The sequence below is a fragment of the Urocitellus parryii genome, unplaced genomic scaffold (assembly GCF_045843805.1).
Source record: "Urocitellus parryii isolate mUroPar1 unplaced genomic scaffold, mUroPar1.hap1 Scaffold_40, whole genome shotgun sequence".
In the NCBI taxonomy this organism is placed as follows: Eukaryota; Metazoa; Chordata; class Mammalia; order Rodentia; family Sciuridae; genus Urocitellus; species Urocitellus parryii.
In genome coordinates, this window is record NW_027553586.1 from 3933392 (window position 1) to 3960705 (window position 27314).

Below are 27314 nucleotides of genomic sequence, written 5' to 3' on the forward strand. Positions count from 1 at the left end.
TTTAAGATAGGGCTGGGGATGTGTCTCAGTGGTAAAGTGTTCCACTATGTACCCCAAAACAAAATAACAGCAAAAATTAAAACCTGGTTATTCCATGCAGGTTTTATTATTTCCCTACCAACCTCTGATTATGTGTGTTTCCACGTAGCTTATCTTCTGGTAAAACATTAGCTAAACAGAGAACATGCTTGTCTAGTTAACTAGGCAGTTGCATCATTATATAAATAAACAGACATAATACTCAAGAAGCTGCTTCTATGTTTGTTGTTTTGAATCAAAGATACCATGATCTGTTAACTTTGAGAAACTGGTAAATTCAAGTCTCTGAGCCTGAAAAATTGAATGTGAGATACAGCAATGAGACAGACCCATGTAGATAATTGTCAGCTGAAGAGGCCTCTTCAGAGTCAGTGAGAAAGCTGACCTTCCCTAGTTGACAAACTTTCTCTCACAGGTCTACTGTGATCACTTTTCCTACACACATTCACCCATATAAATGCATACAAAAATTCTCACTGTAAGAAGTTGATCTTTAGTTGTGGGAAATAAATTTCAAAGAGCTTTAATTTGGGGAAAATTTTCATAAATACTCATTTTTATAGCCATGAATGAATACATTCAGTTCTTTATAGATCGTACACTATCACTTTTATGAAAAACTTCAATTGACGTGACAACATCTTTTATTTTATGATTCTTTGCTGTCATCTGGGTGACTCTCCTATTGCTTATTGCACTAATTATTTCTGACAATATAATATTTATTATAATATTTTCAATACTTCTCTATCCTAAAACTTTTAATTTACATCTTTTGTACAATGATATTAGAAGAAAGGGAGTTTGGACAGTTAATATTAGTTTGAATCATAAGAAATTGCCAGATTTTACTTTTGATGACTCAAAAATGGCAATTTCAGGCTGGGGATATAGCTCAGTTGGTAGAGTGCTTGCCTCACATGCACAAGGCCCTGGTTTTGATCCCCAGTACCACGCTCACACACAAAAAAAGAGGCAATTTCATGTAGTTCAAATTAATAATGTTCAATACATTATATTTAAAAAGATGAGATTTTGTTTCAAGTTCTCCCCCTAGATTACATTGTGCCTTTTTATGCAGAGAGATATTATTAATTCTTTGCTTTGCTTCTCACTATTTTATTTGAAAGGCTATCTCATAATTTCAACCATATAACACATGGTTGGTAGATATTAAACTGAGGCAGATTAAGTGTCAAGTCCTGAATTTACAACCTAATGTCTGCATAATCCTAGAGAATTTGTCCCAAGTTTGTTACCACAAAATCAGAAGAGTAACAATATAAATTTTATAGAGTTAGTATAAGGATCAAATAACATAACTTACATTATCATTAAACAACAAACTTAGTAATATTAACACTTTAATAAATATTAGCTGTTCTTAGCTACTATTTCTAATAAGTATATATTATCATTTCCATCATTAATTGGTCATTATTTCAAGTACAATAACTTATCTTCCAAAATAAAAAAGTAATAATTCTGCTAGGCAGAAAGGTTCAGCTATGTTGTGCATACTTAACCTCAGGATTATCCAATCTCACCTAACTCATATCATCTATAGAGGCTTCCAATGATAATTAACTGCATAAGTGTGCTCAGAATTAAGCAACCTGCTCAAGTTAATATAACACATAGTTATTGAGACCTGCATCTTGTAAATTACTGTTCTAAGTTGCTGAACCATGAAACTGGTGTTCTAGGGAGAAGTAATAACATAAAGATAAAGAATAAGTTTTCCTGGGGAATGGGAGTGTTCAAATTGTAATGAGAATTCAGTTTTTACTGCAACCAAGAATCTGTATAGATTTATAACAACAGTAACAAAAAAAGACAGGGAAGGAATTTGAGAACCATGTCTAAGAACCAGAGATGTTCATCCTTCAGTTACCTTGGTCAGCTCACTGCATAATTAATGTAAAACAAGAACTTCCTTGTTGAACCTAGTCAGTCCTTAGTATCATGTGAAATAACATAGTGTTACTTTAATCCATTAAATTTAGTATACTTTATCATTAAGTAGCAACTGACAACTAGAATACCAAACAATTCTTCATATATATCCAATAGATAATAAGCATAATCAATAATCAATAGCATAGTAAAGATATTTGTTTTTGTGTTAGACCTAAATATACTTCCAGAATATTTTGTTTCAATAAATACAAAAATTTTGTCAGGAAAAAAATCTTTCTTCAAAAATTTACTTCATCTGATAATCGTGAAGTTCACATTTCCAAGAAGCTGTTTCAGTTTCCTATTGACCAAAAATCATTTGTGGTCCAGGTGTCTGTCACAGGTTCTTATAACCTAGGCATGTATCAGAAATGGAAAGTTGAGCTCAATGGTTTGCTGCTCAGGAGTGTGAGCCTCAGCTTAGCTGTTATTCACAGCAGCACCACTTCTAAATCTAAGGAGTCTTCCCTCCGCTTGCCTTTGGCTTTTGCCTTCCCTCAGGACCTCTTGATGACACAGCCAGCGGGTATCTCCGATGATCTTTCCCCCAAAAGAGATCCATGAATATCAGGGGAGGCTAACGGCCTAGAAATAGGAAGAATATTATTAGTATTAAATGGAGCTTTAAGGATTTTAAAAGTATTGAAGTCAGTGGAGAGCCTGCAGGGATTTTTTAATAATAAGAGCACTTTCAAGCTGGGAAAATTTTCTGTTTTTTAAGGTAATAATGATCCACTTTCTCTCCCCCTCCCCGTGTGTGTGTGTGCGCGCGCGCGTGCTTATACGTCAACACACATGCACACACATGCTCACATTTCTCATAATTTATCATTTAATATTTATTTTATATATTGCTAAACAAACAAAAAAAGTGGAAATGTTTGTGCTGATAGTTCATAAGAAATACTTTTGCTGGGTGCGATGGCTGCACACCCGCACTCCCAGTGCTTCAGGAGGCTGAGGCAGGAGGATCACAAGTTCAAAGCCAGCCTCAGCAAAATCGAGGCACTAAGCAATTCAGTGAGACCCTGTCTCTAAATAAAATACAAAACAGGGATGGGGGTGTGGCTCAGTGGTGGAGTGCCCCTGAGTTCAACTCCCACTAGCCCAACAAAAAAAAAAAAAAAAAGAAAGAAAGAAAGAAAGAAAGAAAGAAAGAAAGAAATACTTTTTAAAAAAATTTTAACTACATGCAGGTTCCTATTAGTGGACAATAACTGACAATCATTTGTGGTATTTCATTTCTTCATTTAAAAGGCCATAAGGCAATAGCAAAATTTGAACCAGATCACAGATCAAAGACTTTAACAAATGTTTTCCATTTAAACATCAATCCTACCTGAATGAACTTTGGAGGAATATTTTTTTCCCATGAATTTTTGAGAATAAATCTTATTGAAAGTAGGTCTGTTTCTCTATCTTGGTTTTTATATTTCATGCTGAATTATCTGGAATGTCAGCTAGTGTTGACCTTATATTGTGAAAATTAAATAACATGCTGAACTTTTTCTTTCTTTCAAACTAAACATACAATGTTTAATAGGTAATCATGAGAAGAAACCTTCTGATTGATATGCCAAATAAGTATAGCAAGAGTTTCTTTTGGCAAAGATAATAAAGTACAAACATAGATCCTTTTAAAAATCACCTAATCCTAGGCTCTTCATACTTACAAGTATGCATGAGTGTGCTCTCTCTCTCTCTCTTTCTCTCTCTCTCTCTCTCTCTCTCTCTCTCTCTCTCTCTCCCATAAAGGTCTAATTTTGACAAGCAGTTTATATTGTTTTCACACCAACTGTTATATTAAAACCGGGTTTCATAGTAAATTAACAAGGTTGTCATTTCTTGCATTAACAATGTTCTACATTTTTGGCAAGTTAACTTTCCCCATCACGCTTTGGTTTTCTCATGATAGGAGGAGGAAAAGAAAATCGACTTCTCACAGAACACTGGCATTCTTATTTTCCGTCTTACTCTCCTTCTATCACTAACAAATAATTTGAAGAACTCATTCATAATAAGAATACTGAGTAGAAAATTTTTTAAAAAGACTTAATTATAAATACTTGGGATGAGATACCTCCATTTAGTTTTCCTTTCACTGTCTGTACTCTCAGATGAACTAATACCTCCCATTACTTGCACTACTCATATAAATGTAGAAATTGATATGTATATATGGACAAATGTAATGTATAAATAATATGTGTGGAAAGAAACATATTTTTATCCCCCAAAAAACTGTTTCCTTAGAATTTCACATGCAACTCAAGAATAAAAGGTGAGATCCTGTTGTCCGTAAACAAATACATTGAGCAAATCAATAATCATTTTGACAATAAATTCACTTGGACCTTTCTCAGTTCAAATCTTTCTACATGAGATCTCTCCGATTTCTCCCCACCAGGGGCAGTGACAAATATTGACTATTTGTGTGGTATGATCACAGATATAGTTTGTCTCTGTGCCTGACTGGAGTATGAATATTGGCCTTCCTCCCTTAATCTTCATTTCAAGAAAATAATACTCAACTCTTTTTGCACCACTAGGTGGTTAATTGAGCCCATTGGTGTGCTAGATAGGCCAATCTTGTCTCTTGACTTTGAACTGTATTACTATTCAAAGCACTTTTCTTTCAACCCTTGAAGCATCAAATACTTCTGTAGGTTTTGCAGGTAGCAAACTTCAGCTGAAAATCAAGACTAACCTCTGTATTCAGAAGTTGTCCTTTACTTTCTTGGCAGCCTTCTTCACTGCAATTGCCTAGGGAGAACACAGGAAAAGCATACTACCTTTATTCTTTCTTTGTCACAGCTCTTCAAATTCTCCTTCTATTCCTCCAAGCACTTGTTTCTGCTTTTGAATCTAGTCTCCCAACAGGAAGTTGAGAGGAATGGGGAGAGAGGATTTAGAACAAACCTTTTGCACATACAGTATTCTCAATTCTTTTGTCCCCTACTTTGCTAGATCTCTAGTGAATCTTGCAATTCATTGCCTCCTGTATTTATCCTTGCCTGTTTGTACACTCAGTGTATGTGTGTGTAAGGAAGGGGAGGGTGGACCCCAGGGGATTATGAAGTACAAGTCTTTGTCCTTCTCATCCTATATCTCAAGTTACTGCTGCAAGAAAATATTTTGTATCTTACTTCTTTGCAAAAATATTCTACTGTGGTAATAAATATGCTCTGGTAGCACACCTGAAAGCAAAACATGTCATCAATATTTCAATTCTAGCCCACCTATAATTACTAGAGCAAGGTGCACTATGTTCAGTATTTTTTAGATGATTATTTATGGTACTATTAAAAAAAAACGGTTTCCACAGTAACCTTGTCTGCAGATAGTTTCAGAATAGCCTTTACAGCTTCCAAATCATGAGTGCATTTCATCCACTTGGAAAAAAGGAAGCAAAACAAGTTTCATAGTTAATTTGTTTAATATCATGAGGGAGTGATTCTCTCTAAGGTACCTTTCACATACCCAAAATATCATGAACAATAATGTTTTCCATTTGTAGAGGAGAGAGAGGAAGGAAGGGGGGAATGAGAAAGAGAGAGAGACAAAGAGAAAGAGAGTGAGATTGTTTTTTTCACTCTTCCAAAAGATGACAACTGCTTTCTGATGAGAAATTAAACTTTGTCTCTTTCCTTAAAAATCATGTTATAGTTACCTGAAGTTCATTTCATAGAAGATTGTCATGCCTCAACTAAGTGTTCCCAGAGTGATTATTTGGTATGTATAGGAGATTCGCACAGTATTTTCCTTTGTTTAATGAACATTTATTAAGCACCTTCTAATACAAAACACTGTGGGGAGTGTGGAAGTAAATGATGACAGTGACAATGTAACAAAATGTCTGGGAGAGGAGTATACCTTACTGACAGGGTAAGATGACATGATGTTTGCTGGCAAGGCAGAGGCAGATGTGAACACAGGAGAGACACCATACTGAGTGTGTGTGGGGAAGCTTCTAGGAAGGGCAATGCAACAGCTGAGTGCTTAAGGATAAGTAAGAAGAATTCATTGATTAGAAATGGACTAGAAAAATTCAAGTTGAAGGAATAGAGATGTGATACATATGATAGGATGTTAAGATATGGTAGATGAGATAAACTGAAAGTAAAAATAAGTGTAGAATTGAATAGTATTAATCTAGTATGTCATTTCAATAAATATGAAGGTGAGGCAGAAACTTGATGGAAGTCAAGTTTTAAGGAGATACAGATAAGAACGTATTAATGTATGATAATTACACAAATACCATTGTAGGTTTTTTGAATTACTGCTGCTAATACAGATCTAGTGACATAGTTTAAGCAAATGCCAAGGGGAATTCTAGGTTCTATAAACACTTTTTATGAGGCTATGTTTAGACTGGCACAAGAATATTGATGGCAGTAGTTAAATCCTTTAGCTATAATATAATAAAAAGGTAGGAAACAGTGCTCAATCTCCCAAGGCACTTGCAGTGTTCTGAGGTGATCTCATAATGTCCTTTTCCTCCACTAATGTATGCCAAATTCTTTTAAGAAGAGATATCCGTTCTATCTCTAAGAAATGTCAAGAGGCAATAACAAAAAATATTTGAATTTATTCTAAAACAGTTATGCAAGCGTGTGTTCTCTGTTATAATTTCATTAAGAACATAAAAATACAATATTCAAAATACAACATGTATAAATAAGAATTTATAAACAGCTCCAGCCATCCTGTGGCCTGAGGGACATCTGTCCTCATCAATAGGAGTCACTGTAATACGGTGGTGGCTCAAACTGCCACCTATTTTCCCCACCGGCATGACTAGTGCTGTGAAAACCTTTTAAATAATGAATACCTAGATTCGAATTTTATTGAATGAAGTTTGAAATTTTCCTTGTGACTTTAAATATTCATTATTTTTACTTGTGAAAGGAAATAATTGAAATAAATAATATAAATTACATGGAGGAAATTGAGAGAACTAAATTTCTTAAAATTCTCAGTAATTCAAGTGTCTTTCTAGTACTTTCTGTTTCATGAGGAAATTCCCATTATGTGCCCTAATTCATTCCTTCTGAAAAGAACATTCTGGCTATTCTGTTACCTCCATGACAACTGTGCTTTTTACTTCTTTACTTAAGATATCAAGACCCGTCAGTGGCTTCTCCTTTCCTCTGACTTTTTAATTAGTTTATCGAATCTTTGAACTATCTCCCTAGAGCTCAGAAATTTCTGCTTCTCCAATTTAACCTTTCCTTGTCAATTACTTTCTCTAGCCTTTATTAGAGTGCCAGTCTTCTGGGTACCCCAAGAAATCTAGTGAGTCTCATTACTAGAAACAACAACTATTTACACAAAATTTCTCTCTCAGTACCTGCATTTGAAATATTTTATTATTTAGTTCATATAATAATGAAATAAGAGAAAAAATCCACTTAAGATTCTTGACACTAAATTATCTCTTTGAAAACTCCCAGTGTCAAAAGATTCCTGTTATGAAAATCAGTAGTTTATACACACTAACACATTTCATATCAATGTAAGATATTTTGCTGTTTTACATAAAAATGATCTTTTTTTCCTTTTATTTATTTTTTAGTTTTCGGCAGACACAACATCTTTGTTTGGATGTGGTGCTGAGGATTGAACCCGGGCTGCACCCATGCCAGGCAAGCATGCTACCGCTTGAGCCACATCCCTAGCCCCCCAAAAAATGATCTTTAAAATAATGTATTAATAGTAAATGGAATCCAAAATTTTATTTTGTTTAAATTAATAAGAAAACTAAAATTCAAAAAGATCAAATGACTTATCTTGCAAATAAAATATATGGACAAACAAAGATTCAAATAAATCAGCTCCAAAGCTTGAACTCACACCATTTTGCTGTATTTTATAACCGCATTACCACTGAAGGAATTTTGTAGAAAAATTTTGTATAGGTTTCTTTTTCTCCTTCTGAGATTTTACTTTAATGAATGCCAACTTTTACTATAAGAATTCACACAAACAGCATTTTTCATGGAAGATTCATGCCTTAGGCACTAAAATGATCTGAAGCCACATTATTCTCCTTCAGGGTTTGGTTCAAGAACCATTCCCATGAATTATATTCATATATATATATATATATATATATATATATATAATTATTATACATAATAATTATATATATTATAATCTTCAGCTTCCTCTACACAGTGTCCCATAATCTGGCCTGAGTCCTTGTCCAGTATTCATGAGGAGTCCCCCTCAGGAACTCAGAGTAACATAAAACAGAAGGTGACCTCTGCAAGCTATTCATAACCATCACCTGCAGGAAGCTACCTGTGAAATGTTTGTGGACCAGATCAGCTTTGAAGCCATTGAGTGGGAAGAGCTGGTATCTGAGAACTCACAGCGGCACTCCTACTGGGGAGATGGCCCTATACACGTGAACTCCCACCCAGCTCTGCCAAAGGTCCCACACAAAACCATCTTAGAGGGATGACTCCTTAAGAGCCAAACAGCCTGCCTACACTCAGTTACATACCCTGTTCTCTGTGAAAAAGCACCACCAGGAGAAGACTCCTCCCACACTGAAACCTTATACCTACCAATCCCCTTGGATCTGTACCACTATAAATAAAACAAGCGAAGTGTCCTTTCTTTGTTAGAAGCTGCACCCCTCTGGTCATCTTGGCCTGTCACTGCCCCTGCTCTGAAACTATATTTCTGTGTGCTGTGGTTAGTTCACATTAATATTTTCTTAGCTTTTATTTCTCAGCCAACCCATCCCTCTGGAGGGGAACCCCTTCTCTGGCCCATGTGGGACATCTGCAAGAGTCAACCATCTCCTATCTCTTCCAATTGTTTTTTTATTTAAAAACATGGAATACTGCCAGCAATATTTAAACCAGGTCAGCTCAACAGAGTGGGTTTTAGTGCACTGGTCAAATAACTAGGTTAGAAAAATCAGATCATCTGGACAAAAAATATTTGGGTTCTGAATTTGGAGCAAGCCAGATCATGTAGATGTTTCAGATCTTTCTCTCATTTACTCTATCTCAGCCAAACCCAGCTTCTTGGTATTTGGTAAACATGTCAGGCCCAAAGGCTCCTCCAACCCTCTGCACTTATAAGTACCTCTGTCAGTTAGGCATTTCATATATATATATATATATATATATATATATATATATATATATACACACACACACACAAAATTCACTTTTTCAAAGAGGTGTTTTTCCATTATCCTATTTAATTATCACTTCCAATAAAATTTCATGCTGCTTCCATGTTGTTTCTCTCATAGAACTAGCAATCATATTCTCTTTTTCCTTATAATCTAAACTTCATAAAAAAAGAACAATACATCTTTTGTGGCTTGTCTCCATCCATCCTTCTCCTTAGTAAATAAATCTATTAAAATCTCCTCAATGTCCAACCTATTTCTACCAAACTCCTGGACTTTAACTCTGGTATCTTGGAGGTCTTTTAGTCAATAAGTAATTATAACTATTAGCATTGCTCAAATGCTGAATCAAGTGTTTCTGGCAAATACATCAATATGGAGAAAAAGCAAACACGATTTAAAAATATGTTTTTCTCCAGATTTAGCTCTTTCAAAATCCAATGTCTCATATATTCTTCATATTTTTTGCTGATCTAAATTAACATCTTTGTGCAATTCTTAGTGTATAAATCTTTGGCTTCATTTTGAAAGGCAGTACCCTGCCTCTGAAATGCTTTGTCTCAAAACTGTTTTTTCACAAAAGAAGAAGGAATTTGAATCAGTAAGCAAAACAAGACAGGGAGAACAAATATCCATCTACAACAATCCACATGGAAGAATGTACAGATTTAATAAATATGACATACTGTACATCTATTGAATCATTAATCCTTGGACTGTTCACATTTCTTTTTTTTTAATATTTATTTTTTTTAGTTCTCGGCGGACACATCTTTGTTGGCATGTGGTGCTGAGGATCGAACCCGGGCCGCACGCATGCCAGGCGAGCGCGCTACAGCTTGAGCCACATCCCCAGCCCTGTTCACATTTCTAGGTAATAAAAGATGGATCTTTTCTTTCCTTCTCTGAAAGATAGCACCTGAGGATTGTGCTCTAAACCACAGGTATCATGGGAGTCCTACTATACATTCTGTAAGATCAAATTTCTGCTCCTCCACCTCCTCTTTCTCATTGGACACACAGTGGTAGGTAAGCTAACCAAAATTTTAAAAATCATGGATATTACATCTAACATGTTAATAAGTTACCCATTTGAGAGCCAAGGATTCTGTCTTGAGTCTTCTTACATGTGGTTGGAAATGGGCAAATGGAATTGGGATGGGTAATTGCTGGTGACCTTTTAAAAGGCTTTTAGATATATGTTTACATCCAAAATAGAATCTCCTTGCTCAATCCCTTTTAGAGTATATATATATGATAATTTTGTTGGGTTGGTAAAAATGCAGTTGATATTACAGCTTAAATGTAAGTATTAAAAATTATCTTAGAAGTATTTTGCTTATGTGTTGACAATTTGGATATTGGATTTTGACTGTATACCAGGTCTGCTGTCTTTAGCAAATAATACCTTCACTTAACATGTCCTCAAGCATTCAACTGATAAACTGAAAAAAAGGGAGGAAAGCGACAATAAAATCCTAATATTGAATAAAATATCTGTATAGCTAATAGACTCTCTCACATCAGTAAAGTGCTTAATATACAAAATTGCTAAATATAGTTATTGCTCAGATACTTTTTAGGATTTTTGAAAAAGTACAATAAAATTATGAGGACCACAAGCAATGGTATCAGATAAGTTTTAAGATGTAGCTTGCCTATTACTTGCTCTGCGACTATGAACAGATCATTTAAGTTTTTTAATAGAGTTTTATGAACTGGCTAATGTACATGGTCAACTGTAATACCCACACCAGAGAATATACACAGGAAATAGTTATCATTGTAAGTAAGGAGACAAGCACTAGCTGTTTCTATGGTTCTATTTTGGTTGTTAATATTATTTGTATTCTATTAATTACTTGCATATTATCAATATGCAAGATATTGATGATCTTGTCTGCAGTAGACTGCAGTAGTAGATCTTGTCTGATGAAGCCACAGGTTTTCTAGGAAATAAATCAATGAAACAGTAGCTGATGAGAGAAATTAACGCAATAATTTTATAGAACTTTTTCCAAAAACTGGTTTTGAGACATAGTAGAAAGGATAATGACCGTTGTTGTGGTGGACTTTGTGTTTTTGTTTTTCATTTCTTTAAAAACAGATGAGCTTCAAAGAGGGAAAGCCTTGAGACTGTAGAAAAACCAGTAAACCAATAGAAAAATGGAGAAAAAGTCATTGTTTATGTTGTAAAAGGTAAATTTCACACAATTTGAATTATTAACTTAGAGATGAGCAGAGAGCTTTGTTATCATGACAGGAAAGACATGTAGGTGAGAAAAAGTAAAGTTCTTAAGTTTAAAGAGAATTGAAGGATCCATAACCTGATGCCTTCATTTTATATATGAAGTGAAGCAGTGGTTGTTCTCATGATTTCCCAAAGTAGCAATTACTGGACCAAAGTGAGTGTGCATTTCTGTCCTTCTGTGTACATATATACCAAGTGATTTTCATAATAAAATTTCTAATTCATACAATTTAGTACTTTCTCAATATGTACAATTATACAGTCATTCCTTACTTCCACAACCAGGAGCATTCAGCAATCATCCATTTATTCAAAAATAAGTTTTTATATGCCAAGCAATGTTTTAGATAGTGATGAAGAATGTACAGGAATTTTCTGTTCTCACTTGGTGACAATACAGTGGAGCAAAACAGTTGATAAACAGAGTTTATAATAATGAATAAATATTATCTATATAATTATCTATCATCTATCTCCACTCTGTATTTATCTATAGTATTTCTAGACAGAGGGTACAGATGCATATGTGAGCTGGGTGGGGGGAGAGAGAGAGAGAGAGAGAGAGAGAGAGAGATATCTCCACATACCATTGGCTGAAACAAAAAATACTCTAGGATGGTTTGAACATATGATACATGTGTTTATACACTCACACAATATACACTCACATACATACTTGGTAACCATAATTTGGAATAAAAAAATGATAAAAGCAGCCAGGTGCAGTGGTGCATGCCTGTGATTAGAACTACTCCAAAGGTTGAGTAGAATAATTACAATTTCAAAACCAGCATTGGCAACTACAGAGATTCTGTCACAAAAGGGATAGGGATGTAGCTCAGGGACAGAGCATCCCTGGGTTCAAATATAAATGGAAGAAAGGAAGAAAGAATGAAATAAAAGAAGGAAGGAAGGAAGGAATAGAGGGAGAGAGGGAGGAAGGAGGAGGAGGGGAAAGAGAAAGGGAACAATTAAAGAATCTGGGAACTTAAAGAGGATATGCAATAGAGAAACATTTAGGAAGGAAAAATTGTTTCTATTACTTGTTTAAACATTTAATTTTGTTGTACCTATATCTTTGAACAAGCCATCTTCCCAAGCAGCTGTCTGGGCACTGATTGAGCACAGGGAATGAAATTGGTACCTTAGGGATCTTCATGGTCACTACAACTCTCAGGCAAATAACTGCCTTATCTCAGCATCAAACCTATGTCCTCTACAAATTCATGTTTAGCTCTCTCAAATGAGCCTGGATTATCTGTATCTAAAATTCAGAATTCTTATTCCAGTTAAGTATGGAACTATTAAAAAATAAAACAGAACTTTAAAACAAAATGAAGGGTTTGAAATGTTCTGAAGGAGTTCCATTTGAAAAGTCTATACAGAATTATAAAATTATCTTTACTCGGGGGCTGGAGATGTGGCTCAGCGGTAGTGCGCTCGCCTGGCATGCGTGCGGCCCGGGTTCGATCCTCAGCACCACATACCAACAAAGATGTTGTGTCTGCCGAGAACTAAAAAATAAATATTAAAAATTCTAAAAAAAAAAAAAAAAAAAAAAAAAAAAAAAAAAAAAAAAAAAAAAAAATTATCTTTACTCATGAATTTTATTGGGGTGGGGGGACAAGGGAGTACTGGGAATTGAACCCAGACATACTTTACAACTGAGCTACAATCCCAACCCTTTTTACTTAGTTTTCTCAGACAGGGTCTCACTAAATTGATAAAGTTTGCCTCCAAATTAAAATCCTCCTGCCTCCACCTCTCATGAAGCTGGAATTATACTTGTGTGCCACCATGAGTAATTTACTCATCTACTTTTGTTCTTGGAGTTCTCAATATCTAAATTACTAAAACTCAAATTCCCTAAAAATAGCTTTCAGGCTTTCACTTGGGATTATAAATTTTACTTTGATTATACCTCTTTTATATTTCCTTTATTTCCTACTTTTATTTTGAACTAGTCTCCATGGATACATGTTCATTGGCAAATATTCTTTAAATATTTAAGAACATCAAATGTTTAAAGAAATACTCTAGGTAATTACAGAATTTTTAAATCTTATTTGTATATGAAGATTTCCCCTTTTTGATTTAGTAAGATCAGAACAAGGTTTTGAATTAATTGCTATTTTAGCATTTATAAATTTAAGATAAATGCCTAAAACTTGAAAGACCCTTATTAATAAGAACACAAATGAACTCCTCAGTCATACTTCAATATTTTTCTGATTATAAAATCTTGGATAAATAAGCCTAACTGAAAGAATTCAAAAGAGCATAATCCTGTATGAAACTTTCTTTCTTTTTTCTTTCTTTCTTTCTTTCTTTCTTTCTTTCTTTCTTTCTTTCTTTCTTTCTTTCTTTCTTTCTTTTTTCAAGCATCAAAATGTCTGCATAATATGTCAGTGTCAGTTGGGACAGATGGAGACAGGTCAAGCATGGAAAAAAGCAGAGAAATGAGAAGTACAGAAACAACCAAGGGCTCCAGTGGCAGAACGGAGGCTGAGGCATACAACTGACCTTCAAATGTTTAGATACCCCAGAGCAGGATTCCTATAGGAATTTCAGGGCAGACTAAAACCTTCAAAAAAGCCATGACCAAACTTAGATGTGGTTTATGAAAGTTTTAGACTTCAGTTTTAACCAACAAATTGACTTCTTTTTGATCCACTGCTGAGATATGCTGAGAAATATTTTAATTCTATTTTATTTTGAAACTTAATTTGTTTAATAATTGAATAAACTGGGGGGTCGGGCAGCAATAACTAAATACAGTTGAGTACATTCTGGTGAGGTTAAAACTGATTCATTCGTTTATAGATAGCTCAGAAATTTAAAAGTTGATTTCTGCCAACCCCCATAATCCCTTCCATGCCTTAAAATAATAATTACAACAGCAGGAAAAAAGAAAAACTAAACTTATACTCCCCCTGGTGTGAAACCTCATTTACTGCCATGCTCCTTGACACTACAGGTGAAGACAGGAATTACTTATGGACAAATTCTGAAAGAGAATGGTTTCAATTATACTCGTAAAATTCAGTTGTTTTTTTCCCTTATTTTAGAACATCCATTTATTTGATCTGACATATCTCTTTTATCAAAAAAGTACATAAATATTTTTCATCAATTATTTTCTGTTCCAACCTTCAATTATTTTCCTACTCTATGTTTTTTTTCAAATAATGTTACAAATATCCTTATAATAAGAAAATTCTAGGAGTTTAGCTAGAAATAAAGATATTACCATATCTTCTGATACTGAACTAAATGATTCAGGGAAATGGAGGATGAATTCATGTCTATCTACCTACTTAGCTTGTCCTGGTTTATAATTTTCTTTCCATTTAAACCAATATGTAACTATTTGAGTATATAATGTTATTTGTTTAACTCTGATTTAAAAATGAATCTTTGAGAATAATTTAATTGCCACACCTTCAGTCATAAAATATCTATGTAGTTAAAATGTCAATCAACAGTGACAGTCATTTTCTGTTTACTCATATGTAGAACTCCTTCTGTATTAGTATGTTAAATGAATAATAAGCTAATAAAAATAAAAAGTGTTGAATATGAAATAAAAATCTTCAAAACTGTTGAAATAATTGAATAAGAGTGGTATGAAATTATTTGCTTTAAATATAGAATGAATAAATGAAGATTACTTACAACAAACATATAAAGTGTACTTTATTTTATTTTTTTCTCTTTAAATTGTTAAACTTCAAATATCTAAAGTAGTGAGATTGTTCACTGGTTTCAATTCACAAATGGACAAATGCATGAGGAATCTAATTGCTGAAGTAAAAATAGAACATGAGAAAGCATTTCCCCCTTTAATTGATGGGTACTGTGATTCATTGTCTAAATAGTTTCACATATTCAAACATAAAGATAGATCTTGTCACAAATTGGCACTATTATGACTTTAATTTATAATGAAAGTGGGTCACATTGAGCTCCTGAAGATATTTTAGGTCCATTTGCTGGAAAATGGAGTAATAGATAAAAGATGAAGAGATCTAACTAGCAAACACAATTATGCTTCTGCTATAATTCATCACTCACATTTCTATTTTCAATGAAGTCTGTATTTTAAATCATTCCTACTAGTTTTGCTTTCTCATATTTTGGAAATATTTGTGATTTCTGCCTCTAACCGTCCAATATCTGGATGAAGTAAGACAATCCCAGTTCAAAGACTTGACAGAAAATTTCAGAAATTGAAATAAATTAATAGTAGCTGAATTACCAAAGAATCAGATATGAAAATAACAATTTTTATTTTCATCATAAAGCAGTGTTTCTGATTTATTTTGAATTTTTATATCTGTAACACCTTTAAAATATGTAAAGCATCATCCAAAGTTATTCAGAAATTTTTCCTTAAAATCTCATATATATATAAATTTTTTGATAATAAACAATGAAAATTTTACAGAAATAATTAGGTTCTGAGTACAAGAGTTCACATTGGGTCCTAGTATAGATATTCATAATCCCTCATATTTTTCTTTGGCAACACTGAAACATTCCAAGAACAGTTAATATAAGAGTCTTTATCCTTTCAATATCCTAAAGGAGAATGTTACAGTGTTGTGAATATGTCTTTCACACAATTCTTTTAAGTCAATTGGCATTTTTGACATGTAAACCTTGTTTACTAAAATTTAACATGATAAAAATTAAATCAAGACTTTTTAAAATGGTGCAAAATTTTTGTTATGCAGGAAAAATAATTTTAGAAACAATGTATTAGTATGGTGACCATAGGTAATAATATTGTATACTTGAAATTGCAATAAATATTTCTAGCAAAATTAACAGTAATGGAGGTGATATAATAATGGCTTTAGTGTAGTAACCATTTTTATGATTTACACGTGTTGAAACATCACTTAGTACATCTTAATTTTATGTCAATTGTAACTCAATAAATCAGAAAAAAAATAAATTTTAAAAATTAAAAATGTAAAAAAGGGTGACTTTATCAAAAATTAACTATATGGAATGGACTCCAGTGAAGTATTGCAGAGGTTTAAAGAAAAAAATTTAGAAAACTAATGCATCATAATTTTATAATCAGTAAAATTTTTATCATAATCAAAATATTATAAACATTATTTAACACACATTAATAGCAAAATAGGATCATTGATATATGAATATATCATTTATAATTCTTAAGTAGCTTGTTCCATTACTGAATATATTTAAGAGGCTTAAAGTCATATCTACTTTGAAGAATTCATGCACTTCATCCATAGTAATTATACACACAAAAAACCCCCACAAATATGGTATACACACTCACACACTTATGTAATCAATGAAAGTTATATGCATGAATTTGTATCTTAATTTTGACTAATATAAAAATAATTAGTGTATTACATTCAGTATTATACATGCAGCGGTTCATAATTCTGACTTTTTCCTTTTATACCTTTTCCTGCTTTTTAAAAAATCATACCTAGAGCACTTTGATTATAATTTATTTCCTCCTGAATTTTTGAGCAAAATTTTCAATGAGGCATTTTAAAGAGAGAAAATGTTTGTATGCTTGACAGTAATGCTGTCTATCAGCATTTTATTTCATGAAAGTTATTTTATTTCACAAAAGTTACAAATAAGCATGGATTATTTCAAATAAGCATAGATTCTTCAAATCTATATTTTCTAAGAGAAGTGTTATGAATAGATGTGGCCCTCACAAAAAAATTACCTGGTAAAAACCAATAGGTTATGTTGATATAGGAATAAGTTGTCTACATGGTAGTCTTGAGTGCCAACTGGGAAGAGTCATCTTCACAAAAATTGTCCCCATCCAGCTTCCAGAATTGGGTCAGCAACAGGCCATGTGAGAACTCAGGCTTTTAACAACATTCTCTTTGCTCCCACTCTCATTAGGAAGTGATATTTGGGAATACAGAGCAGAATATAAGAAATGAAGACCTCAGATATTAGCACTGCCTCCAAAGGGCTCTTTGGTCTCAGAAGAACATTCTGGTATTATAGAGGAAATTGAAAAATGAAATAGAAGGCATATGAAGTACAATGAAAACTTTAAATTAGAAAGAAGAATAGGTTGAAAGTATGTGAAGTATAATGAAAATTGTCACTAGAAATAAAAATGGGTGAATTCATTTATTAAGAATTTATTAATTAAGAACTCATTTATTAAGTATTATTTTAATGAATGCCCTTGGTTTTCAATTATTCTGAGTGGATAAAGATTGAGGAAAATATTTTCAGTGCAAAATGCCATAATTTTTGTCCTGATAAACAAATTGTTTATTTATTTCCTTTAATTTAAAGGAAAGCTACCTAGCACTTAGGGAAACCTATTATAGAATAAACAATAATTTTATTGCTTCATGCGTAGTAATTCATATATTAGTATATATGTTCATTGCAACAATTTCACGAAATGGACAATGTACACATATATTACAGAGAAGGAAAATAAATTATTTACAGGGTAACTAAGTTACCAAGTATCATACAACATATTAGTTTAAAGACAAGAGGTTGTTCTGGCTGTCTTTAGAGATGCTCTTAACACATCACATGCTAAAAAACGGGGAGTTATTACATACCTATGATTGACTTGAGTTGGAATAAATGAATTTCAGATGAACAATTGAGATTATTTTCTTTGTAAAACCCATTATGAGTAATTTCAATGGCAAAAATTTACATTCTTTTGTGACATATATGAAGAATTCTGAAACGGGGAGTTATTACATACCTATGATTGACTTGAGTTGGAATAAATGAATTTCAGATGAACAATTGAGATTATTTTCTTTGTAAAACCCATTATGAGTAATTTCAATGGCAAAAATTTACATTCTTTTGTGACATATATGAAGAATTCTGAATTAAATGTGACTCATCAGCAAGCACTGGATTTTATTCCTTTAAGGTTTTCCAAATTTTGAGTTCCTTCTTTTTTATCACTGAATTGTAGTTACACATATTATTGGGGTTCATTTTGACATAATCATACCAACATGGAATATAATATGCTCAAATTCAATCCACAGCACTTTTCCTTTTCCTCCTGTCCTCCCTCCACCATCCCCTTTCCTCTACTCTACAGGTCTTCCTTTTATTTATTTATAATATGTACAAATTCGGAATTTATAGATATACAAAGAGGTGAAATTTTCTGTGGTGTATTTATCTATGTACATGAAGTAGTTTGTTCAATTTCATTCCATGTAATACCTCCAAACTCCTGTCACTCTTTCCTCCTCCTCAATTTCCTTCCTCTATTCAACTGATCTCTCTTATATTTTCATTAAATTTCTTCCTCAGTTTTTCACATTATTTTGATCTGCCTTTAGCTCATGAGAGAAAACACTCAACTCTCAAAGTTCTGATTCTGGCTTGTTCCACATAGGATGATGTCTTCTGGTTCCATGCTTTTACCAGCAAAGGCCATAATTTCATTCTTAATGGCTGCATAAAACTCAGTTGTGTATATATACTACATTTTCTTTATCTATTAACCTATTAAAAGGTGTCTATGCTGGTTCCATAACTTGTCTATTGTGCATTTCACTACTATAAACTTTGATGTGACTGTATCACTATAGTATACTAATTTTAGTTCTTTTGAATCAATACCTAGTAGTGGGATGACTGTGCAATATGGTGGTTCCATTCCTAGAATTTTGAGGAACCTCCATATTACTCCATATTACTTTCCAGGGTGGTTTTCCTTTTTCCTATTTTGCAGTCTCACCAACAATGTATGAGTGTACTCTTCTCCCACATCATAACCAACATTTCATTCTCTCTCTCTCTCATTTGTTCTTTTTAAATTATGTAGGACAGTAGAATCCATTTTGACATAATTGCAAAAGCATGGGATATATCTTGCTCTAATTCAGAACTCAGTACTTCTTACCCTTTCCTTCCCCTGGTTCCTATTCACTTCCATCGATGGATCTTTCAGCCATTTACTCATAGCTATTTTTCAATTAATTTCTCATGGATGGTGAGATTCAGTGTAGTATATTCATATATGTACATAGGTGAGTTTTATCAGATCCATTCCACTGTCTTTCCTTTTCCCAACTCTCATCTCTTCCCTTCATTGTACTTGTCTGCTCCACTGAACTTCTATAATTTTCTTATGGGCATTTTTGATAATTGCCATTCTGACACAGTAAGATAAAATCTCAATTTACTCTTAATTTGCACTTCACTAATTGAAAAGATGTTGAACATTTTCTTACACTTGTTAGTCTCTTAAATTTCTCCTTTTAAGAAATGTCTGTTTAGTACCATTGGCCATTTTATGATTGGGCTATTTGTTTGTTGTTGTTATTACACTTTTTGAGTTCTTTATATATTTTAAATATTAATCTCCTGTCAAAAGAGTAAATGGAAAAGATCTTTCTTTCTGTAGACTCTCTTTCCACACTCTCATTTCCTTTACTGTGCAGACCCTTTTATTTTTATGTTAGCCTATTTATTGCTTCTTGGTTGTATTTTCTGAGCTTTAAAAATTTTATTAAGGAAGTTGGTGCCAAAGTAAATACGTTAAAGCATTGAGCCTACATTTTCTTCTTGCACTTGCAGAGTTTCTGATCTAATTCCTAGGAATTTGTTTCCCTTTTATCTGCAAGGTGAGAGAGAGGGATATAGTTTTATTCTCCTACATATGTATATACAGTTTTCCCAGCACCATTTGTTAAATGTTTTTTCCAACAAAAGGTTTTGACACCTTTGTTTAGTATTAGATGGCTGTAAATATGTGGATTTGTTTTTGTGTCTTCTATTCTATTCCATTAACATTCCATTAACTGATTAACATTAACATTACTCTTTTTACTCAACATTTCCATAGCTATTCTGGGCCTCTTATTATAGCAATGAATTTTAGAATTGTTTTTTTTTCTAGTTCTATAAAGAAGGCAATTGATTTATATATGTTAATCTTATATCCTGCTACTTTGTTAAATTTATTCATCAGCTCTAAATATTGACTGGTGATGTTTTTTGAGTTTTCTAAATATAAGATCATGTCATCAGCAGAGGTAATTTAACATCTTCTTATCCTACTTATTTTCCTTTAACTTTCTTCTCTTTCCTGGATAAAGTTTCAAGTATTATGCTGAATAGAATTGGTGAGAGTGGACATCCTCATCTTGTTCCTGATTTTAGTTGAAACGCTTTCGTTTTTTTTTTTTTTCTATTCAGTATAATGTTAAACTTGGGTTTGTCATATATAACCTTTAAAATGTTGATGTGATGTAAGTTCTTTCTATCCCTAGTTGTTGGTGGATGAAATACTCTAAAGATTATATATGTATATATATCATTAATAGTAGGTTTTATTTCTGAAGAATCTTTACTTAGTTTATGTAGGGATGACCTGGGTCATAGAGATAGAGTCGGATTGGAATCACCCAATATAAATTGAATTGTATTCTATTTGATCCTTTATATTGAGAAGGCTTCATTTTATGTAAATAGGTGCACCATTTGGGAGGGGACATAACACAAATATGTATAAGCATTATATATTGTTGTTGAACAATTCCTTCAAACAATATGAAGTGGTCTTCTTTGTCTCTGATGATTAGTTTTGGTTTGAGTTTCTACTTTGACAGTAGTTAAACTTGCTTGCTTTTGGCTACCATTTGCATGTGCACTTTCACCTTCAGTTGTAGATGTCTTTTTATGTAAGGTGAGTTACTTGTAAACAACATATCATTGGGTCCTATTTTTTAATTCAAACTGACAGTCTATATCTAGGACTTTTGATTAGAGAACATAGACATTTACATTTTATTACAGAAAGGTAATTTTTATTTTCTGGCATTTCTATTCATTTTAATAATTAATTCAGATTTGATTCTCCTTTAATTGGCTATTCTTCTAGTGGGATTCATCCCTCTGCTGGTTTTCATTTTGTTTTTCATTTCTTTTGCATTTATGAAATTGTCATTGTATATGCTTTTAAATGTATCTTTCACCACCTGACATTTATCCATAAAAGACTGAGAAAGTATTGCCAATAATTTAGGTATTGCAAATATGTTTTATGAGGTAAACAAACTGGAAAATATGGAATCTTTAAATAATTATTATCAACCAGAAATTAATTATAAAATATCAAATGTTACATAATATGGGAAATATGTAAAAATTCAGATACATAACTATAATTATATAAAATATTTTAAAATATGCAAGTATATAATATAATACTTATATATTTACAAAATATATATCTGAGGAGATACACACACATATACATACATTCATATATAGCATATATATGTGTGTATATATATATATATATATATATATATATATTGATACAAGGGTTTTTACCCAGGGGCACTTAACCACTTAGCCATATTCCCAGCCCTATGTATATTTGATTTTGAGAAAGAGAACCACTAAGTTCTTTTAGGCCTTACTAAATTGCTGGGGCTGCTTTGAACTTACAATCCTCCTGACTCAGACTCCAAAGCTACTGAGATTGCAGGCATGCACCACCATATGCAGCCACATATACATTTATCTAAGTTTATTTCTCCCTCTAACTTTCCATATATCTCTATATATAGAGATACATAGGTCTTTCTAAATTAGATAAATATCATATTGATATGGATATTTACATTGACAATATTACATTGAAGTGTTCTCTCTGTGCAATTCTCTTCATAATTATAAAAATATGCCTTCCACTATCATCAATACATTAATTTAGTTACTAATCTAAAATATACAGAAGTATATTCAGTACCTATAACGGTGGAAAAAATAACTATTTTTACTAGAGATTAATATCCTTCCTTAACTCTATATTAAATGTATTTAAATAAATTTTAAAATACCAACTTTGATATTTAAAGTGAATATTCCAAGAACATGGGGAAAGCTGACATTTGCTTTCTATATGCTTATTATGCTTTCTATAACAAACTTCCGAAAAGTCTTTTACATCTAAATACCTAAAAACTTTAGAAAAAATATAACAAAATAAATCTAACTGAACAATCATTCATAAAACAATTTAAAGCCTTTTAAAAATTGAAGGTAAAATGTGTTTGTTTTGTGTGGCGATTGTCAAGCAAGATAGCATGGAGTCTAAGATCTTCAGCTCTCTCCACTGCTACACAAATTTGAGCAGCTATTCACACATCAAATCCCAGCACAAGAATTAAGGAAATCATGATGTGGAGATTCTGTGTGGTGTATTCATCTACATATATGTACATACATAAGTTATGTCAGATTCTTTCCACTGTCCTTCCTATTCCTATTGCCCCTCTTGTCCCTTTATTCCCCTTTGACAAATTCACTGAACACCTATTCTTTCCTTCCCCCTCCCCTCCCCCTCTCTTCCCCTCCCCCTCTCCTCCCCTCCCCTCCCTTTCCCCTCCCCTCCCTTTCCCCTCCCTTTCTCCTTCCCTCCCCCTTCCCTTTGTTTTGTGTTAGCATATCAGAGAGAATATTTGACCTTTGGTATGAGGGGATTGGCATATTTCAATTACCATGATTTATATCCACAAGATTGGGATATTAATTAGAATAAGATGTACTCTACATTTGTTTAAATATGTCAAAATTGATTCTACTGACATGTATAACTAAAGAGAATAAATGAAAGAAACAAATAAACAAAAAAAATTTAAAAAGGAATTAAGGATATCAGATGAAAGATCAATTTAATATATAAAATCACAAACTTACTTATATGAATTATAACTTGGAACTTTGCTCACTTTTATATTTTAATCATTTCTATGTATTAGAAAACATTTGAAGTATGCTTTTGTTGCAAAATATTTCAGCTATGAATATATTATAATTTTTTCAATCCCTGTCATTGAGAAATGAAAATTTTCAATATTGTAATGATGAGTGTGTATACAAGTATATGTATTCTTCAGTCTATAAATATTGAATGAATGGCCATATTTCGTGAAATTGGAGCATGTTATACAGTGTATGGGAAAAAATCAAAATCCTTGCCTTCATAAGCCTTATAGTTTACTGGAACACATACACTGAAAACAAAAACTAAGGATGTAGTTAAAAAAATGTGATGTGACATATGAAAAGGAATAAATTATTAAGAGTCTCTCTCAACCTTTTTCTCCATGTATCCATCATTCTATGCAGCTGGAGCTACAACCAAAATAAAGTCTAACCTGATCTTGAAAGTTTGGATGGGGCTAACTATGAAAGTGAAAAGAGAGAGAGAGAACATTCCTAGTAGAAGAAACAATATGTGAAAATATCCTATTATAAGAATTTAGTGTGCTTTAAGAGTCAAAGAAGTATCCCTGCAAGTCTGAACCATATCAAAAGATCAGCATGGAGAGCTGACCAAAGGCTCTGCACTGTCTCATACATCTTGGACAAAGCACTCAGCGAAGGTAGGATCAAAGCTGGTTTGAGTTATATTCCCCACCCCAGTGTGTGTGTGTGTGTGTGTGTGTGTATGTGTGTGTGTGTGTGAGACTTTCTACTTTCTCCAGTTGAAGCAATTTCTTTTCTTTAACAACAAAAAAAAAATCTTATGTTTACTTGTTAAATTCTATTTAAGAAACAATCTTATGATTTTGTTATGTCCAATCAATGTCAAGAGTTCAGTAATTGGAAATCATACAAGATTTTATTCAAAACACACTTTTTAGGTTAATGTTAAATGTCCTCCCTTCTTAAAGCTCAGAATGCTCCAGACTGGAGCCTGCTGTTACTGCATGCTGCTTTCCAAATGCAAAGAGCTACACAAATAATCTTGCCCACTATGTCCATCTGCTGATCAGCTTATCCACCCTATACTGAAAAGGTTCTTTGCTGCAATATTTATTTGTCCATTTTCCTGGTGCCCACTATCTTCTCTGCAACCATATTCTATGCTTTTCTATTAAGAATTCCAGGATTACCTATGACTATTTCACAGGTAGCTCACACAGTCTTTCCCGGCAGATCTCACTACCTCTTGACTGTAGTGTATAAGATACCATGCAGTTGTTTTAGCTCTCTTCTCATTGCCAACTAAATAGTCAGTGCTTTACTTGCTTTCTAGATTTCTGAAACCAGATTCTCACAAATATTCCATGACTTCATTGATACCTAATTCATGACAACTTCCTTGTCTTCCTGAATAAGAACATAAGCTTTCTACTGATCTGTTTCCAGTAGCTTTGCTGATACCTAATACTATTTCTCCTATTCGCTATTGGACCTATTTTTTAATTGAATCTATTATATACTTTTTCTTCATGAAATTTCTCAATGGCTCCCTGTACCTCTCTACCTCTCTCTCTCTCTCTCTCTCTCTCTCTCTCTCTCAGTGCTAGGAATCAAACACTGGGAACTCACACATACTAGGCAAACATTCTACCACTGAGAATTCTACATCTCCAGCCTCTCCATGCCTCTTTTCTGTATAGAACATATAATACTCTGTCCTTAACATAGCCTTAAACTTCATTCTCAATATGTGTCTTCCTCATTATCACATACATTGGTGCATGCCCAAACACTGACCCTTCCTAGGTATGGGCTAAACAATGAACAGCTTTCATCCTTCTATGTCACATTTTCTGCCCTGACAACCACTTACCCAAGCTCTTGAACAAATCATTTGGCTAACAACTCCTTACACTTTAATACTGACCTAGACTACAAAGCTGTGTGGGAATCCCATTATGCTAGGCTGTCAAAGCTCCATTGACTTCAGTCTAATTCTCCTATAATGCACTTAAGCCACCCTTTTATATTTGCTTGCTTGTTTGTTAATATTCCTTCGTAAGTCATCTCTACTTCAACAGCAAGAATCATGCCATTTTCTCACCATGGTATCAACAGCATATAATATGATACTTGCAATGATTAGTACTTAATGAATATTTGTGAAAGTAATTAATGAGTTGAATTAATATAGTGATGGAAATCTGACCCAAAACATGTTTCTCAGAAGCTTTAGTTTTATCAAGACTCCAGTCTGACTTCCAGTCTCTAAATTCATACTTATAATTCTAGGTAGAAAAAAAAATCTGATGGATCCATTTTAATTTCAGTATATAGTTTTTGATTAAATTGAAGTTAATTAATTCCAATTAATAAGCATATTGTAAATATTTTCTCAATTCTTCCAGTTGACTTCATTTTGACCACTTTATTTTTTAAAGCACTTTTAACTTACATATTTTAATGTTGAAATTAAAGAATATAGTAGGCCTTTTCTTAATTCTTTTCATGAAAGAATCATGAAGCTTTGCTTGTTTATAAATACATTTTTATGTTTTCTTTTCATTGATAATGGATTAAAAAGATATTTTCAATTACCTGTATATATGGAGGTTTACATGAAGTATCTTCATTTTCAATTAAATATTTTGATGTAATATAAACTATTGTGAGGATTTAATTGGTCATAATTTTATCTGTGCTTAAAATGAACCTAGTATGTTCTACCAATAAGCTATACACCTAGCTCTTTTTATTTTTCATTTTGAGGCAGGGTCTCACTAAGTTGCCCAGGCTGGCATCGAATTTGGAAATATAAATATAAATGCGGTAGACAACATAGATGATTTTAAACATATATTTAATGCTGATTTAGATGCTATATTCTTCATATATAAATAAATTTCACTTGAGATGTATGGATGGAGTTGAAGTTCTTGGTAATCTAATATTAGTTTGCCTCATTATTTTTGATTTTTTTTTCTAATTTTCTTTCCACTAATGGATTACTATTTTTGGCTTTTGTAATACTTGGTCATTTTCTATTTCCATTATATTCATGCAAATCTCTCTGGATCCTGGTGTGAAAAATCTGTAAGATTTTAGGCCTAGATATAGAATGGACCTTAGTGAACTCAACTAAATGGATATTCTCTTTTAGTACTGGGTCATTATTTTGAATGTGCATAACTATAATTTTGAATGGTTCTTGGTGACTGAACTTTTATTTATTTATTTATTTTTAACTTTTTGTAGTGGGTAGACAACATGTCTTTATTTTTATTTATTTATTTATATGTGATGCTGAGGATCAATCCCAGTGTCTTAAACATGCTAGACAATTGTTCTGCCACTAAGCTAAAGTCCCAGCTCAGATAACTCAGCTTTTAAATAATCTTCTTTTAGTAAGTGTTATACAAAAAAGTTATACTACATTTCTGCCAAATATTCATGTTTCTGTTTTTGTACCTATTCTTCCCATTCATGTGTATGTGTATGGCAACACTTTTATGTCCCTTGATTTCATGACACTTTAGGTATAGCCTGATTGTTCTAAAAATTATGTGACTATTTATATAATCTCAATTTTCCATCTCTCAATCCATCCTTATCTATTGGGAATTTGACTCTGATCTTTTTTTTCCTATTATAACAAGCAGTTTATTAAATTGCTGTGGGCTGTGAACATCTGAAGAAGAAGAAAGGACTTCCTTATATATGTAGGAAATAGAACATTAAGATAGCATCAATATTTTGTACCAATAATTACCATGAAATTTACCTTATCATTACTTAAGTACTGTAGAAGTAATTTTGTTCCATTAGCTCTTGAGATAGCAATCGTTTTTTTAATTTTTTTTATTTTTATTATTAGTTGTTCAAAACATTACATAGCTCTTGACATATCATATTTCATAATTTAATTCAAGTGGGTTATGAACTCCCATTTTTACCCTGTATGCTGATTGCAGAATCACATTGGTTACACATCCACGTTTTTACATACTGCCATACTAGTGTCTATTGTATTCTGCTGCCTTTCCTATCCTCTACTATCCCCCCTGCCCTCCCCTCCCCTCCCATCTTCTCTCTCTACCCCCTCTACTATAATTCACTTCTCTTCCTTGTTTATTTTCCCCTTTCCCCTCACTTCCTCTTATATGT

At 32.8% G+C, this 27314-nt stretch overlaps 1 protein-coding gene across 1 annotated transcript in view; it reads left to right on the forward strand.

Moving 5' to 3' along the window:
* LOC144252291 (endothelin-converting enzyme 1-like) overlaps positions 1–5730 on the forward strand; it is a 42875-nt gene extending 37145 nt beyond the window's left edge. Inside the window, exon 6 of the mRNA XM_077794710.1 lies at positions 5665–5730. Coding sequence (XP_077650836.1) covers positions 5665–5672 — 8 coding nt within the window. The 3' untranslated portion in view covers positions 5673–5730. The remainder of the gene's footprint in view (positions 1–5664) is intronic.
* Positions 5731–27314: the final 21584 nt, after the last annotated feature.